Source organism: Heteronotia binoei, chromosome 4 (genome assembly GCF_032191835.1).
Source record: "Heteronotia binoei isolate CCM8104 ecotype False Entrance Well chromosome 4, APGP_CSIRO_Hbin_v1, whole genome shotgun sequence".
Classification (NCBI taxonomy): Eukaryota; Metazoa; Chordata; class Lepidosauria; order Squamata; family Gekkonidae; genus Heteronotia; species Heteronotia binoei.
This window is the reverse complement of record NC_083226.1, coordinates 170,978,106-170,992,443: the sequence shown is the minus strand read 5'-3', so window position 1 is coordinate 170,992,443 and position 14,338 is coordinate 170,978,106. Positions and strand designations below refer to the sequence as shown.

General features: G+C 51.2%; 1 protein-coding gene across 1 annotated transcript in view; it reads right to left on the bottom strand.

The window, feature by feature from the left end:
• The window catches only part of ATP5F1A (ATP synthase F1 subunit alpha), a 49,029-nt gene extending 36,592 nt beyond the window's left edge, over window positions 1-12,437 (bottom strand). Inside the window, exon 1 of the mRNA XM_060236216.1 lies at window positions 12,350-12,437. Coding sequence (XP_060092199.1) covers window positions 12,350-12,418 — 69 coding nt within the window. The 5' untranslated portion in view covers window positions 12,419-12,437. The remainder of the gene's footprint in view (window positions 1-12,349) is intronic.
• Between the last annotated feature and the right edge of the window lie 1,901 nt (window positions 12,438-14,338).

Genomic DNA, 14,338 nt, shown 5'->3' with positions numbered 1-14,338 from the left:
TTCAGCATAATTTAGTGAAAGATACCAGTATGCATATCATTTGGGAGGCATTCAAAGCCTTTTTTCGGGGAATTGTAATAAGATATGCAGCGGGAAGGAAAAGGGAGCGACTGAAGGGCTATAATGAATTGGTTATTAAACTAGGTGAACAAGAGAAGCAGCTAAAGAAAAGAAACACAGAAGAGATAAGATTAAAGATCTCGGCCATTCAACATCAGATTAATCTACTACTAATGGAGGAGGTAGAAAAGAAGCTGAAGTGGATGAAACAAACCCATTTTGAAAGCGCGAATAAAATTAGTAGGTGGCTGGCATACAAACTCAAGAAAGAAAGAAATAAAAAAATCATAAAATTACTTAAAGATGAAGAAGGAAATGAATTCACACAAACTAATCAGATGAAAATGTTAATTCAAAAATTTTACCAAGAACTATACAAAGGCCAAGATACAGATAACCAACATCAAGATGACTATATAATGAAGACGAAACTGAGACAGTTATCAAAAGAGCAAAAGGAAAATTGGAAGCGTCAATTACTATGCATGAGATTGTGGAGGCGATAAATCAGCAGAAAACAAATAAAACACCAGGGCCTGATGGATTACCAATTGAACTTTATAAAGTATGTGGTGAAGAACTGCTCATTCCGTATAAAAATGTAATAGAAGACATGCAAAAGTACCACAGAGTCCCAGCATCTTGGAAGGAGGCACTAATCTCACTAATACACAAGGAAGGCTCAGATCCAACAGAAGTGAAAAATTACAGACCTATCTCCTTGCTAAATGTTGATTACAAGATTTTTGCCACTGTATTGGCAAATAGACTGAAAAAAGTTATTGGCACAATTGTTCACGAAGACCAAACAGGTTTCATCCCTGGCAGACAAATGAGGCAAAATTTAAGATTTTTATTAAACGCCATTGAATTTTACAAAGAGCATCCAGAGAAACAGGTGGCGTTTATATTTGTCGATGCGGAGAAAGCCTTCGACAATGTGAACTGGAATTTTATTCTGAAATCATTGAAAGCAGTGGGCTGTGGAGAAAATTTCTGGAACATGGTGAGAACCATATATACGGAACAAAATGCCAAGGTTAACTTCAATAATACCAATTCGGATATGATTAAAATAGCACAAGGCACAAGACAAGGATGTCCCTTATCTCCCCTCTTGTTTGTTCTAACCTTAGAACCTTTGTTGCAAAGAATAAGAGACGATGAGAAAATAAGAGGCATTAAAGTTAAGGGAGAGGAACTGAAAGTCCAAGCCTTTGCAGATGATCTACTTTGCGCCTTGGAAGATCCTAATACATCTATTGTTCATTTGAGAGAAACATTTAAACAATATGGTCAAGTAGCAGGGCTCAAGATTAATGTCCAGAAGACGAAATTTTTTACTAAAAATATGGATGAACAACAAGTCAGCCAATTTGAAATCCAGTCGGAATTTGTATATGGGAAAAAAATAAGATACCTAGGAGTCCAAATGACTAATGATTTGAAAGACTTATATCGAAATAATTATGAGAGATTAGTAAAAGATATTCAACAAGATTTATCCAGATGGAAAGATTTGCATATATCTCTTCTGGGCCGGATTGCAACCATAAAAATGAATGTGTTGCCAAGAATATTATTCTTTTTCCAGATGATCCCTATTCTGCTCCCAAAACTCTTCTTTCAACAGATTAACAAAATAATATCAGCGTTTATTTGGCAGAATAAAAAGCCTAGAATCAGACTTAAGGTACTCCAAGATAGTAAACTTAGAGGTGGCCTCACCCTACCGGAATGGAATTTGTATCATATGGCTTGTCGAATAGTTTGGCTAACAGACTGGTTTGTATTAAAAAACAAAAGAACATTGGTGTTAGAAGGAGCTGGCCTAGAGAGAGGATTGCATGGGTACCTCTGGTATCAAAACCCCTCCAAAAATAGTTCTTTTTGGAGACATGAGGTAAGAAGATCGCTGTACAGAGCTTGGATGGAGATTAAGAAGTTTTATCCATACACGCCAAGGTGGCTTTCGCCGGTAGAGGCTTACTCTCATCCAAATCTCTTTAATTGGACTAATTTAAGCTACCAGAATCTACTAGATAGACAAAATAATTTACGAACAGAAGAAATGGACCAAATGGATTGGTGGCTGAAATGCCAAATAAAGTCAAGACACCAAAAAGATAAAGAATTTGGCTTTTCTAAGCATTTAAATGAACTCGACCAAATTATTCAGACAGACCAGAAACTAATCTCGAAAATTTATGACTGGCTACTTAAGGAGAACATGCAAGGAGAAGTGGTAAAAGAATCTTGGATCAAATGGCTGAGAGACTTTGGCTACACTATCCCTTTAGAAGAATGGGAGAAGTTATGGAAAAGGAATGTAAAGCTTATAAAGCCAGCTCAGTATAAAGAAAATCTTTATAAAATGATCTATCGCTGGTATCTAACACCAGACCGATTGGCTAAAACTTATCCCAGTTACTCTGACAAATGCTGGAAGTGCAAAAGGACAAAGGGGTCAATATTTCATGTTTGGTGGAATTGTGAACACGCGAAAAAATATTGGGCATTAATTAGTACATGGACTCAAAAAATTTTGAAAATTACACTGCACCACTCTCCAGAATTATTCCTCTTAAATGTTTGTAGAGAGAACTTTCCGTCTAATACAATTAAGGTGTTAATGTATATAGTTACAGTGGCAAGAGTATTATATGCAAAATACTGGAAGCTACCAAACATACCTTCCAGGGAAGAGTTTATTGTAAAACTTATAGAAGCTGCGGAACTTGATTTATTAACTACAAGGTTACGGGATGGCAATATACAAAAATGTGAGGAGAGTTGGGAACCGATATTTCGTTGGGTTAAAAGTAAAGGTATAGTGCTGGATTAGCAGAAATATGTAAAATTATTTTCTGTCTGCTCCCGGGATGCAAGAGAGGATGTTTGGATGGTGGAGGGAGTTTGAATTTGATGATGTGATTGTGATATTTCTATTTATGTGTTGTATTCGTAGTCTATGTTCTTTGTTTTGATGTAGTTTTCACTTGGGTGCAATAAAGTAAAAATTGTGCAAGAAACAACTGGGCAGCAGCAAAGGGCCCATTTCCAGATTACAAGTAGCCCCAAGGTCACAAGGTACCTGCAGGTGACACAAGGTCAAGACAACGAGAAATCCTTCCTCTCAAATGAATAAGAACATAGGAGAAGCCATGTTGGATCAGGCCAATGGCCCATGCAGTCCAACACTCTGTGTCACATAAGAACATAAGAGAAGCCATGTTGGATCAGGCCAGTGGCCCATGCAGTCCAACACCCTGTGTCACATAAGAACACAAGAGAAGCCATGTTGGATCAGGCCAATGGCCCATCCAGTCCAACACTCTGTGTCACATAAGAATATAAGAGAAGCCATGTTGGATCAGGCCAATGGCCCATCCAGTCCAACACTCTGTGTCACATAAGAACACAAGAGAAGCCATGTTGGATCAGGCCAATGGCCCATCCAGTCCAACACTCTTGTGTCACATAAGAACAAAAGAGAAGCCCTGTTGGATCAGGCCAATGGCCCATCCAGTCCAACACTCTGTGTCACATAAGAACATAAGAGAAGCCCTGCTGGATCAGGCCAGTGGCCCGTCCAGTCCAACACCCTGTGTCACATAAGAACACAAGAGAAGCCATGTTGGATCAGGCCAATGGCCTATCCAGTCCAACACTCTGTGTCACATAAGAACAAAAGAGAAGCCATGTTGGATCAGGCCAATGGCCCATCCAGTCCAACACTTTGTGTCACACAGTGGCCAAAACACACACACACACACACACACACTGTGGCTAATATACACTGTGCCTAGTAGCCATTGATGGACCTCTGCTCCATATTTTTCCATACCCCCACAAGGCATGACAAATAGTCCTACAACAGGCAGCCCCGTTAATCTGCTGCAGCGAGAAAAAAAGAATCTCAGAGCAGCTTTAAAGGCGGGCAGATTTAGTTGTGCCTTTTGTACTCCAGAGGCTCATTTAATCATACAGAAGAAGCAGATTCTTGTGAATAAACCTTGCTAGCCTTTACGTTGCAGAAGACTATTTTGCTTTACTCCCATGCAGGGGTCATTTTGTAGAAAAACAGGTGGTGGAGCTCATCCAGGGATTGTTATGCAGCTGCACCTACTATTCAAAGGACAAGGAGGTGGAACTCTCAGGAGAAGGACCTCTCAGAAAGATTCAGGAGCTGTGCTCCTGTGAGCTCCCACTGAATCTGGGATTAGTGCCTCTGAATGTGAAGGTTCCCCTCGGTCGCCATGGCTAGTAGCCATCGATAGAGATGTCTCCCCCATAAATCTATCCAATACCCTTTTCAAGCTGTTTATTACTGTGGCCAGAGGTCGTTTTGTAGGGAAAAAAAGGTAGCGGAACTCATCCAGGGATTGTTATGCAGCTGCACCTACTATTCAAAGGAAAAGGAGGTGGAACTCTTAGAAGGAGGAGGGGGAGCTCTCAGAAAGGTTCAGGAGCTGTGCTCCTGTGAAGTCCCACTGTGAGGCCCGCTCCTATGACAGTTACCCCTCACTCTTCCCCCTGCCCACGACAGGGCTTCTGCAGAGACTACAGCGGCTGCATAACAGGCTGAAATAGAACTGCTGCAACACTGCCCACAATGAAAGTGACACTTGGCCAAACTGTTCCCCTCCCCCTCCCCCCAGTCTATCAAAGCTGGCTTTAGATGGGCAGCCGTGTTAGTCTGCCTGCAGCAGCAGAAAAGAGCAGGAATCCAGCGACTCCAAAAGGCTAACACAGTTTGCGGCAGGGTAGGAGTTTTCCTGAGTCGCTGCTCGCTTCTTCAATAGAAAAGAGCAAGAGCCCGGCAGCATCTTAAAGACTCAAAAATTTGCGGCGGAGCAGGAGCTTTCACGAGACACTGCTCACTTCTTCAGTAGGAGCTTTCACGAGACACTGCTCACTTCTTCGGCAGCCCCGTGGTGCAGAGTGGTGAAGCTGCAGTACTGCAGTCCTAAGCTCTGCTCATGACCTAAGTTCGATCCCAGCAGAAGCTGGGTTCAGGTAGCTGGCTCAAGGTTGGCTCGGCCTTCCATCTTTCCGAGGTCCTTAAAATGAGTACCCAGCTTGCTGGCGGGGGGTGGGGAGTGCAGATGACTGGAGAAGGCAATGGCAAACCACCCTGTAACAAAAGTCTGTCGTGAAAACATCATGGTGCAATGTCACTCCAGAGTCAGAAACGACCGGTGCTTGCACAGGGGACTTCCTTTACCTTTATTGCTCACTTCTTCAGAGAACTCATCCCCTGCCGCACATTTTGTTAACCCTTATTAGGCCTCAAGGTGCTGCTGCACTCTTGCTCTTTTCTAAAGTTAGGTTGCCCAACGTTGACCGACAGCAGCTCTCCAGAGTCTCAAGACAGCTTCTACAACTCTTAATTAGAAACGAAATCAACTGAAAGTGGGGCCTTCGGCATGCAAAGCAGATGCCCAGTGAGATGCAGGAAACCTTTGAATGTCCTGCATTGTGCAGAGGGTTGGATTGGATGACCCTGAGGGCCCCTTTCAACTCTGTGATTCTAGATGTCTGCCTGCCGCTGTACCTAAGCTGTGAAACTACAAAACACCCACGGGCAATCTCTCCCTTGCCTATTGCAACAGCTCCCCAGAATTAAGAAGCTGGGCAGGAAGGATTCATTCCTCCCACAGCCACCGCCTAGCAAGCTGACGTTACTCAGTCATGCAGTCAACTCCGACTCTTTGCAACCCCATGGACCGAGTCAAGCCAGGCCGTCCTGTCTTCCACCATCCTCCAGTCTGCTCAAATTTATGTTAGTTACATCAGTTAACGCTGTCTAGCCATCTCATCTTTTGCTGTCCCCTTTTTTTCTTTTGCCTTCTGTTTTTCCCAGCATCAAGGTCTTCTCCAATGAGTGCTCCCTTTGCATTTGGGGGCCAAAGTATCTGAGCTTCAGCTTCTGACCTTCCAGGGAACAGTCAGGGTTGATTTCCCTGAGGACTGACTGATTCGATCTTCTTGCCGGCCAAAGGACTCTCAAGAGTCTTCTCCAGCACCACAACTCGAAAGCATCTACTTGAAAGCACAGGTGCACAGTTAGACGCAGAAAGCTTGTGAATTCCCTGCATCGTGCAGGGGATTGGATTGGATTTTTTTTTTTTACATTTTAAAAGGGATTTTATTGAAACTTTCATAAGCAAGCACAATATAAAACTGAATGACGATCAGTAATGGTAAGCAAAACAGAAACAATGAGAAGATTGCAATCCTGAGCTTAGGCTGTCACGATACAAGGTTGAATATAGGCCTAAACAGTACACTGCAATAAATACAATACTACCAAAAATATTACTAATAATAATAATACTGCACTCCACTACCGAAGGTACTTTGCAAATCTAAACTTAATAGATAAATTGATGAGGACGTTACAATAAACTCAAATACAATACACACACACAAATAGATACATACATAACATTCAAGACTTCATTTATGAAAACAATCAATGCGAGGTTATTAATGAAAGATATTCATCTTGTGGTAACGCTGAAGTGTGAAGGCAGGAACCGAAATCCCTTTTCGAAAGAGGTTCCCATTTAAGCAACATAGAAGGAACATTAAGTTACAGGAATATAAAATGTTAGCTAGGTGGTACCCAACACTGGTACGTTTGTCTCATCTTTTCCCATCTAGTTCCCCACTCTGTTGGGTTGGATTAGATGACCCGGGGCGCCTCCTTCCGACTCTAGATGTCTGCCTGCCACTGTAGCTAAGCTCAGTTCGACATCAGCATTCAACAAAACCACCAAGAGCGATCTAGCCAGCTGCACCAAACCAAAGAAGCCTGTGGGCGACGCAGAACCCCTGCCTGCCAATGCATAGCCAGTTGCACCCACCCAAACTCCCAGCAGAGAGGCCTGTGGGCGATGCAGAACCCCTGCCTGCCAATGCATAGCCAACTTCACCCACCCAAACGCCTGTGGGCAATGCAGAACCCCTGCCTGCCAATGCATAGCCAGCTGCACCCACCCAAACTCCCACCAGAGAGGCCTGTGGGCGATGCAGAACCCCTGCCTGCCAATGAATAGAAAACTTCACCCACCCAAACGCCTGTGGGCGACGCAGAACCCCTGCCTGCCAATGCATAGCCAGTTGCACCCACCCAAACTCCCACCAGAGAGGCCTGTGGGCGATGCAGAACCCCTGCCTGCCAATGCATAGCCAACTTCACCCACCCAAACGCCTGTGGGCGATGCAGAACCCCTGCCTGCCAATGCATAGCCAACTTCACCCACCCAAACTCCCACCCAGAGGCCTGTGGGCGATGCAGAACCCCTGCCTGCCAATGCATAGCCAACTTCACCCACCCAAACTCCCACCCAGAGGCCTGTGGGCGATGCAGAACCCCTGCCTGCCAATGCATAGCCAACTTCACCCACCCAAACTCCCACCCAGAGGCCTGTGGGCGATGCAGAACCCCTGCCTGCCAATGCATAGCCAACTTCACCCACCCAAACTCCCACCCAGAGGCCTGTGGGCGATGCAGAACCCCTGCCTGCCAATGCATAGCCAACTTCACCCACCCAAACTCCCACCCAGAGGCCTGTGGGCGATGCAGAACCCCTGCCTGCCAATGCATAGCCAACTTCACCCACCCAAACGCCTGTGGGCGATGCAGAACCCCTGCCTGCCAATGCATAGCCAGCTGCACCAACCCAAACTCCCACCAGAGAGGCCTGTGGGCGATGCAGAACCCCTGCCTGTCAATGCATAGCCAGCTGCACCCACCCAAACTCCCAGCAGAGAGGCCTGTGGGCGATGCAGAACCCCTGCCTGCCAATGCATAGCCAACTTCACCCACCCAAACTCCCACCCAGAGGCCTGTGGGCGATGCAGAACCCCTGCCTGCCAATGCATAGCCAACTTCACCCACCCAAACTCCCACCCAGAGGCCTGTGGGCGATGCAGAACCCCTGCCTGCCAATGCATAGCCAGCTGCACCCACCCAAACTCCCACCAGAGAGGCCTGTGGGCGATGCAGAACCCCTGCCTGTCAATGCATAGCCAACTTCACCCACCCAAACTCCCACCCAGAGGCCTGTGGGCGATGCAGAACCCCTGCCTGCCAATGCATAGCCAGCTGCACCCACCCAAACTCCCACCCAGAGGCCTGTGGGCGATGCAGAACCCCTGCCTGGCAATGCATAGCCAACTTCACCCACCCAAACTCCCACCCAGAGGCCTGTGGGCGATGCAGAACCCCTGCCTGCCAATGCATAGCCAACTTCACCCACCCAAACGCCTGTGGGCGATGCAGAACCCCTGCCTGCCAATGCATAGCCAGCTGCACCCACCCAAACTCCCACCAGAGAGGCCTGTGGGCGATGCAGAACCCCTGCCTGCCAATGCATAGCCAACTTCACCCACCCAAACTCCCACCCAGAGGCCTGTGGGCGATGCAGAACCCCTGCCTGCCAATGCATAGCCAGCTGCACCCACCCAAACTCCCACCAGAGAGGCCTGTGGGCGATGCAGAACCCCTGCCTGTCAATGCATAGCCAACTTCACCCACCCAAACTCCCACCCAGAGGCCTGTGCGCGATGCAGAACCCCTGCCTGTCAATGCATAGCCAGCTGCACCCACCCAAACTCCCACCAGAGAGGCCTGTGGGCGATGCAGAACCCCTGCCTGCCAATGCATAGCCAACTTCACCCACCCAAACTCCCACCCAGAGGCCTGTGGGCGATGCAGAACCCCTGGCTGCCAATGCATAGCCAACTTCACCCACCCAAACGCCTGTGGGCGATGCAGAACCCCTGCCTGCCAATGCATAGCCAGCTGCACCCACCCAAACTCCCACCAGAGAGGCCTGTGGGCGATGCAGAACCCCTGCCTGCCAATGCATAGCCAACTTCACCCACCCAAACTCCCACCCAGAGGCCTGTGGGCGATGCAGAACCCCTGCCTGCCAATGCATAGCCAGCTGCACCCACCCAAACTCCCACCAGAGAGGCCTGTGGGCGATGCAGAACCCCTGCCTGTCAATGCATAGCCAACTTCACCCACCCAAACTCCCACCCAGAGGCCTGTGGGCGATGCAGAACCCCTGCCTGCCAATGCATAGCCAGCTGCACCCACCCAAACTCCCACCAGAGAGGCCTGTGGGCGATGCAGAACCCCTGCCTGCCAATGCATAGCCAACTTCACCCACCCAAACTCCCACCCAGAGGCCTGTGGGCGATGCAGAACCCCTGCCTGCCAATGCATAGCCAGCTGCACCCACCCAAACTCCCACCAGAGAGGCCTGTGGGCGATGCAGAACCCCTGCCTGCCAATGCATAGCCAACTTCACCCACCCAAACTCCCACCCAGAGGCCTGTGGGCGATGCAGAACCCCTGCCTGCCAATGCATAGCCAGCTGCACCCACCCAAACTTTCACCAGAGAGGCCTGTGGGCGATGCAGAACCCCTGCCTGTCAATGCATAGCCAACTTCACCCACCCAAACTCCCACCCAGAGGCCTGTGGGCGATGCAGAACCCCTGCCTGCCAATGCATAGCCAGCTGCACCCACCCAAACTCCCACCAGAGAGGCCTGTGGGCGATGCAGAACCCCTGCCTGCCAATGCATAGCCAACTTCACCCACCCAAACTCCCACCCAGAGGCCTGTGGGCGATGCAGAACCCCTGCCTGCCAATGCATAGCCAGCTGCACCCACCCAAACTCCCACCAGAGAGGCCTGTGGGCGATGCAGAACCCCTGCCTGCCAATGCATAGCCAACTTCACCCACCCAAACTCCCACCCAGAGGCCTGTGGGCGATGCAGAACCCCTGCCTGCCAATGCATAGCCAGCTGCACCCACCCAAACTCCCACCAGAGAGGCCTGTGGGCGATGCAGAACCCCTGCCTGTCAATGCATAGCCAACTTCACCCACCCAAACTCCCACCCAGAGGCCTGTGGGCGATGCAGAACCCCTGCCTGCCAATGCATAGCCAGCTGCACCCACCCAAACTCCCACCAGAGAGGCCTGTGGGCGATGCAGAACCCCTGCCTGCCAATGCATAGCCAACTTCACCCACCCAAACTCCCACCCAGAGGCCTGTGGGCGATGCAGAACCCCTGCCTGCCAATGCATAGCCAGCTGCACCCACCCAAACTCCCACCAGAGAGGCCTGTGGGCGATGCAGAACCCCTGCCTGTCAATGCATAGCCAACTTCACCCACCCAAACTCCCACCCAGAGGCCTGTGGGCGATGCAGAACCCCTGCCTGCCAATGCATAGCCAGCTGCACCCACCCAAACTCCCACCAGAGAGGCCTGTGGGCGATGCAGAACCCCTGCCTGCCAATGCATAGCCAGCTGCACCCACCCAAACTCCCACCAGAGAGGCCTGTGGGCGATGCAGAACCCCTGCCTGCCAATGCATAGCCAGCTGCACCCACCCAAACTCCCACCAGAGAGGCCTGTGGGCGATGCAGAACCCCTGCCTGCCAATGCATAGCCAACTTCACCCACCCAAACTCCCACCCAGAGGCCTGTGGGCGATGCAGAACCCCTGCCTGCCAATGCATAGCCAGCTGCACCCACCCAAACTCCCACCAGAGAGGCCTGTGGGCGATGCAGAACCCCTGCCTGCCAATGCATAGCCAACTTCACCCACCCAAACTCCCACCCAGAGGCCTGTGGGCGATGCAGAACCCCTGCCTGCCAATGCATAGCCAGCTGCACCCACCCAAACTCCCACCAGAGAGGCCTGTGGGCGATGCAGAACCCCTGCCTGCCAATGCATAGCCAACTTCACCCACCCAAACTCCCACCCAGAGGCCTGTGGGCGATGCAGAACCCCTGCCTGCCAATGCATAGCCAGCTGCACCCACCCAAACTCCCACCAGAGAGGCCTGTGGGCGATGCAGAACCCCTGCCTGCCAATGCATAGCCAGCTGCACCCACCCAAACTCCCACCAGAGAGGCCTGTGGGCGATGCAGAACCCCTGCCTGCCAATGCATAGCCAGCTGCACCCACCCAAACTCCCACCAGAGAGGCCTGTGGGCGATGCAGAACCCCTGCCTGTCAATGCATAGCCAACTTCACCCACCCAAACTCCCACCCAGAGGCCTGTGGGCGATGCAGAACCCCTGCCTGCCAATGCATAGCCAGCTGCACCCACCCAAACTCCCACCAGAGAGGCCTGTGGGCGATGCAGAACCCCTGCCTGTCAATGCATAGCCAACTTCACCCACCCAAACTCCCACCCAGAGGCCTGTGGGCGATGCAGAACCCCTGCCTGCCAATGCATAGCCAGCTGCACCCACCCAAACTCCCACCAGAGAGGCCTGTGGGCGATGCAGAACCCCTGCCTGCCAATGCATAGCCAACTTCACCCACCCAAACTCCCACCCAGAGGCCTGTGGGCGATGCAGAACCCCTGCCTGCCAATGCATAGCCAGCTGCACCCACCCAAACTCCCACCAGAGAGGCCTGTGGGCGATGCAGAACCCCTGCCTGTCAATGCATAGCCAACTTCACCCACCCAAACTCCCACCCAGAGGCCTGTGGGCGATGCAGAACCCCTGCCTGCCAATGCATAGCCAGCTGCACCCACCCAAACTCCCGCCCAGAGGCCTGTGCGCGATGCAGAACCCCTGCCTGCCAATGCATAGCCAACTTCAACCACCCAAACTCCCGCCCAGAGGCCTGTGGGCGATGCAGAACCCCTGCCTGCCAATGCATAGCCAGCTGCACCCACCCAAACTCCCACCCAGAGGCCTGTGGGCGATGCAGAACCCCTGCCTGCCAATGCATAGCCAGCTGCACCCACCCAAACTCCCACCCAGAGATCTGTGGGTAATACAGAACCCCTGCCTGCCAATGCATAGCCAGCTGCACCCACCCAAACTCCCACCCAGAGGCCTGTGGGCGATGCAGAACCCCTGCCTGCCAATGCATAGCCAGCTGCACCCACCCAAACTCCCACCCAGAGATCTGTGGGTAATACAGAACCCCTGCCTGCCAATGCATAGCCAGCTGCACCCACCCAAACTCCCGCCCAGAGGCCTGTGGGTAATACAGAACCCCCGCCTGCCAATGCACGACCTGAGCATGACCTTCCCAAAGGCGGCCCTGCAGCCAGGAAGACGGGGGGAGGCCAGGAGGAGGCAGGGCCAGGAGGAAGGCGACAGGCAGGCCCGCGAGCCGCCGCAGGTCCCCTTCGAGGCCCACCTTTCTCCCGGCCCCGTCAATGTCACCCCCAGGCAGGGCCCCAAGATGGCGGAGGCGGCGAGGCCAGCCTCACTCTCTCCCGCAGCTCACCAGGCCGGCCTGCCGGGGCAGGGAGCGGGCGAGGGCGGCGGCGGCGGCGACGCGCGCGGTGAGCATCATGGCGAGGCGCTTCGGGAGGAGCGGAGGACGAGCCGAGGGCACCGGTGCTGCAGCGGCCCAGTGCAGACAAAATGGCCGCGCTGCTCCTTCCGCCGGAAGAGGGCAGGAGAAGTCCCGCCCCCCCCGCTTTCCCTCTCAGAGAGCCGCGGGAGGGCGCTTCCGGCTTCGCACCGGAAGCGCCTCTGTCAAGCCCCGCCTCCTCCCGCGGTTTGAGGTTTTTTTTTCCCGTCGACTCGCTCTCTGTTCCACCATAGCGGTTTCTGGGATAGATGCGAAGAGTATGGGAAATTAGAAAATATTTGGGAAAGAATGGTCGCGTGCCGGGCCACGCCCCTCAGAGCCGCACGGGGGCGCGGTCTGCATAAGCCACGCCCCCCGCCGAGCAGCACGAGAGCAGGGCCACGTGGCTTGCCGTAGCCCATTGCAGCCACTGCCAGCTGCTGTATGAAGTGGACGGTCGTGTTGGTGTGACGCAGTAGGACGGAGTGGGTAGGAGTCAAGTAGCAACTTTGTTGGTTGTAAAGGCGCTACTTGATTCCTACTCTGTTCTACTGCCGGTTTGGTCAGATCCAGGGAGCTTAGCATGGGGAAATTCTAGAACAAAGCAGGAGTCAAGTGGCGCTTTTAACACCAACCAATTTTTATTCAGAATGTAAGCTTTCGTGTGCTCTCTTAAGCACACTTCATCAGACCAGGGGATCAGGTATTGTGATAAAAATACAATAAAAATTGGTTGGTCTTAAAGGTGCAACTGGACTCCTGGTTTGCTCTACTGCTTCAGACCAACACGGCTGCTCACTTGGATCTATCTATCTATCATCTATCTATCTAATTTACCTGCCTACCCATCCTTCGTTTCTATAAGGTTCTAAGGCCATCCCTTGAAGTCTGTCAAACCAGCCGCAAGCTACATATCGGTAGGAGTTCATGCCACAAGGCGTGTGTATTAAATGCCATCAACTCACTTCTGAATTAAGTTTGACTCATAAGAGCAGGAGTGGCCAAACTGTGGCTCAGAAGCCACGTTTCGCACATACACTGTGTGGCTCTCGAAGCCTCCAGCGAGTTGGAAAAGGCTTTTCTCTCTTTAAATCACTTCTCCCAGCCAAGCCAGCCGGAGGCTCTGAGAATGCGTTTTAAGTTAAAGTTGCTTTCCTTTCACTTCTGCCTCGCTCCCCACATCTCTTTGCTTGCCTGCCTGCCTGCCTTCTTGTCTTGTGGCTCTCAAACATCTGATGTTAATGTCTGGCAGCTCTCAAACATTTGACGTTTATTCTCTATGGCTCTTCTGTTAAGCTAGTTTGGCCACGCCGGTTTAAGACCAACAGTGTTTATTTCTGAGTATGCACATGGACACTTAGACCCAGATTTAAACTTTATTGGTCTTAAGGGTGCCGCATTGTTTGGTTCTCACGATTAGCTGTAACGCATTACATCAAGGTGCCGCTGGATTCCAACTGCAAGGCATCGAACAAAGCAGTAGACAGGTACACCTTTAAGACCAACTTAAGTTTTATTTAGAATGTAAGCTTTCATATGCTCTTAAGCAGACTACATCAAGAAGAAGAAGATATTGGATTTATATCCCGCCCTCCACTCCGAAGAGGCTCAGAGCGGCTCACAATCGCCTTTCCCTTCCTCCCCCACAACAGACACCCTGTGAGGTAGATGAAGATATTGGATTTATATCCCGCCCTCCGCTCCAAAGAGTCTCAGAGCAGCTCACAATCTCGTTTCCCTTCCTCCCCCACAACAGACACCCTGTGAGGTGGGTGGGGCTGGAGAGGGCTCTCCCAGCAGCTGCCCTTTCAAGGACAACCTCTGCAAGAGCTATGGCTGACCCAAGGCCATGCTAGCAGCTACAAGTGGAGGAGTGGGGAATCAAACCCGGTTCTCCCAGATAAGAGTCCGCACACTTCA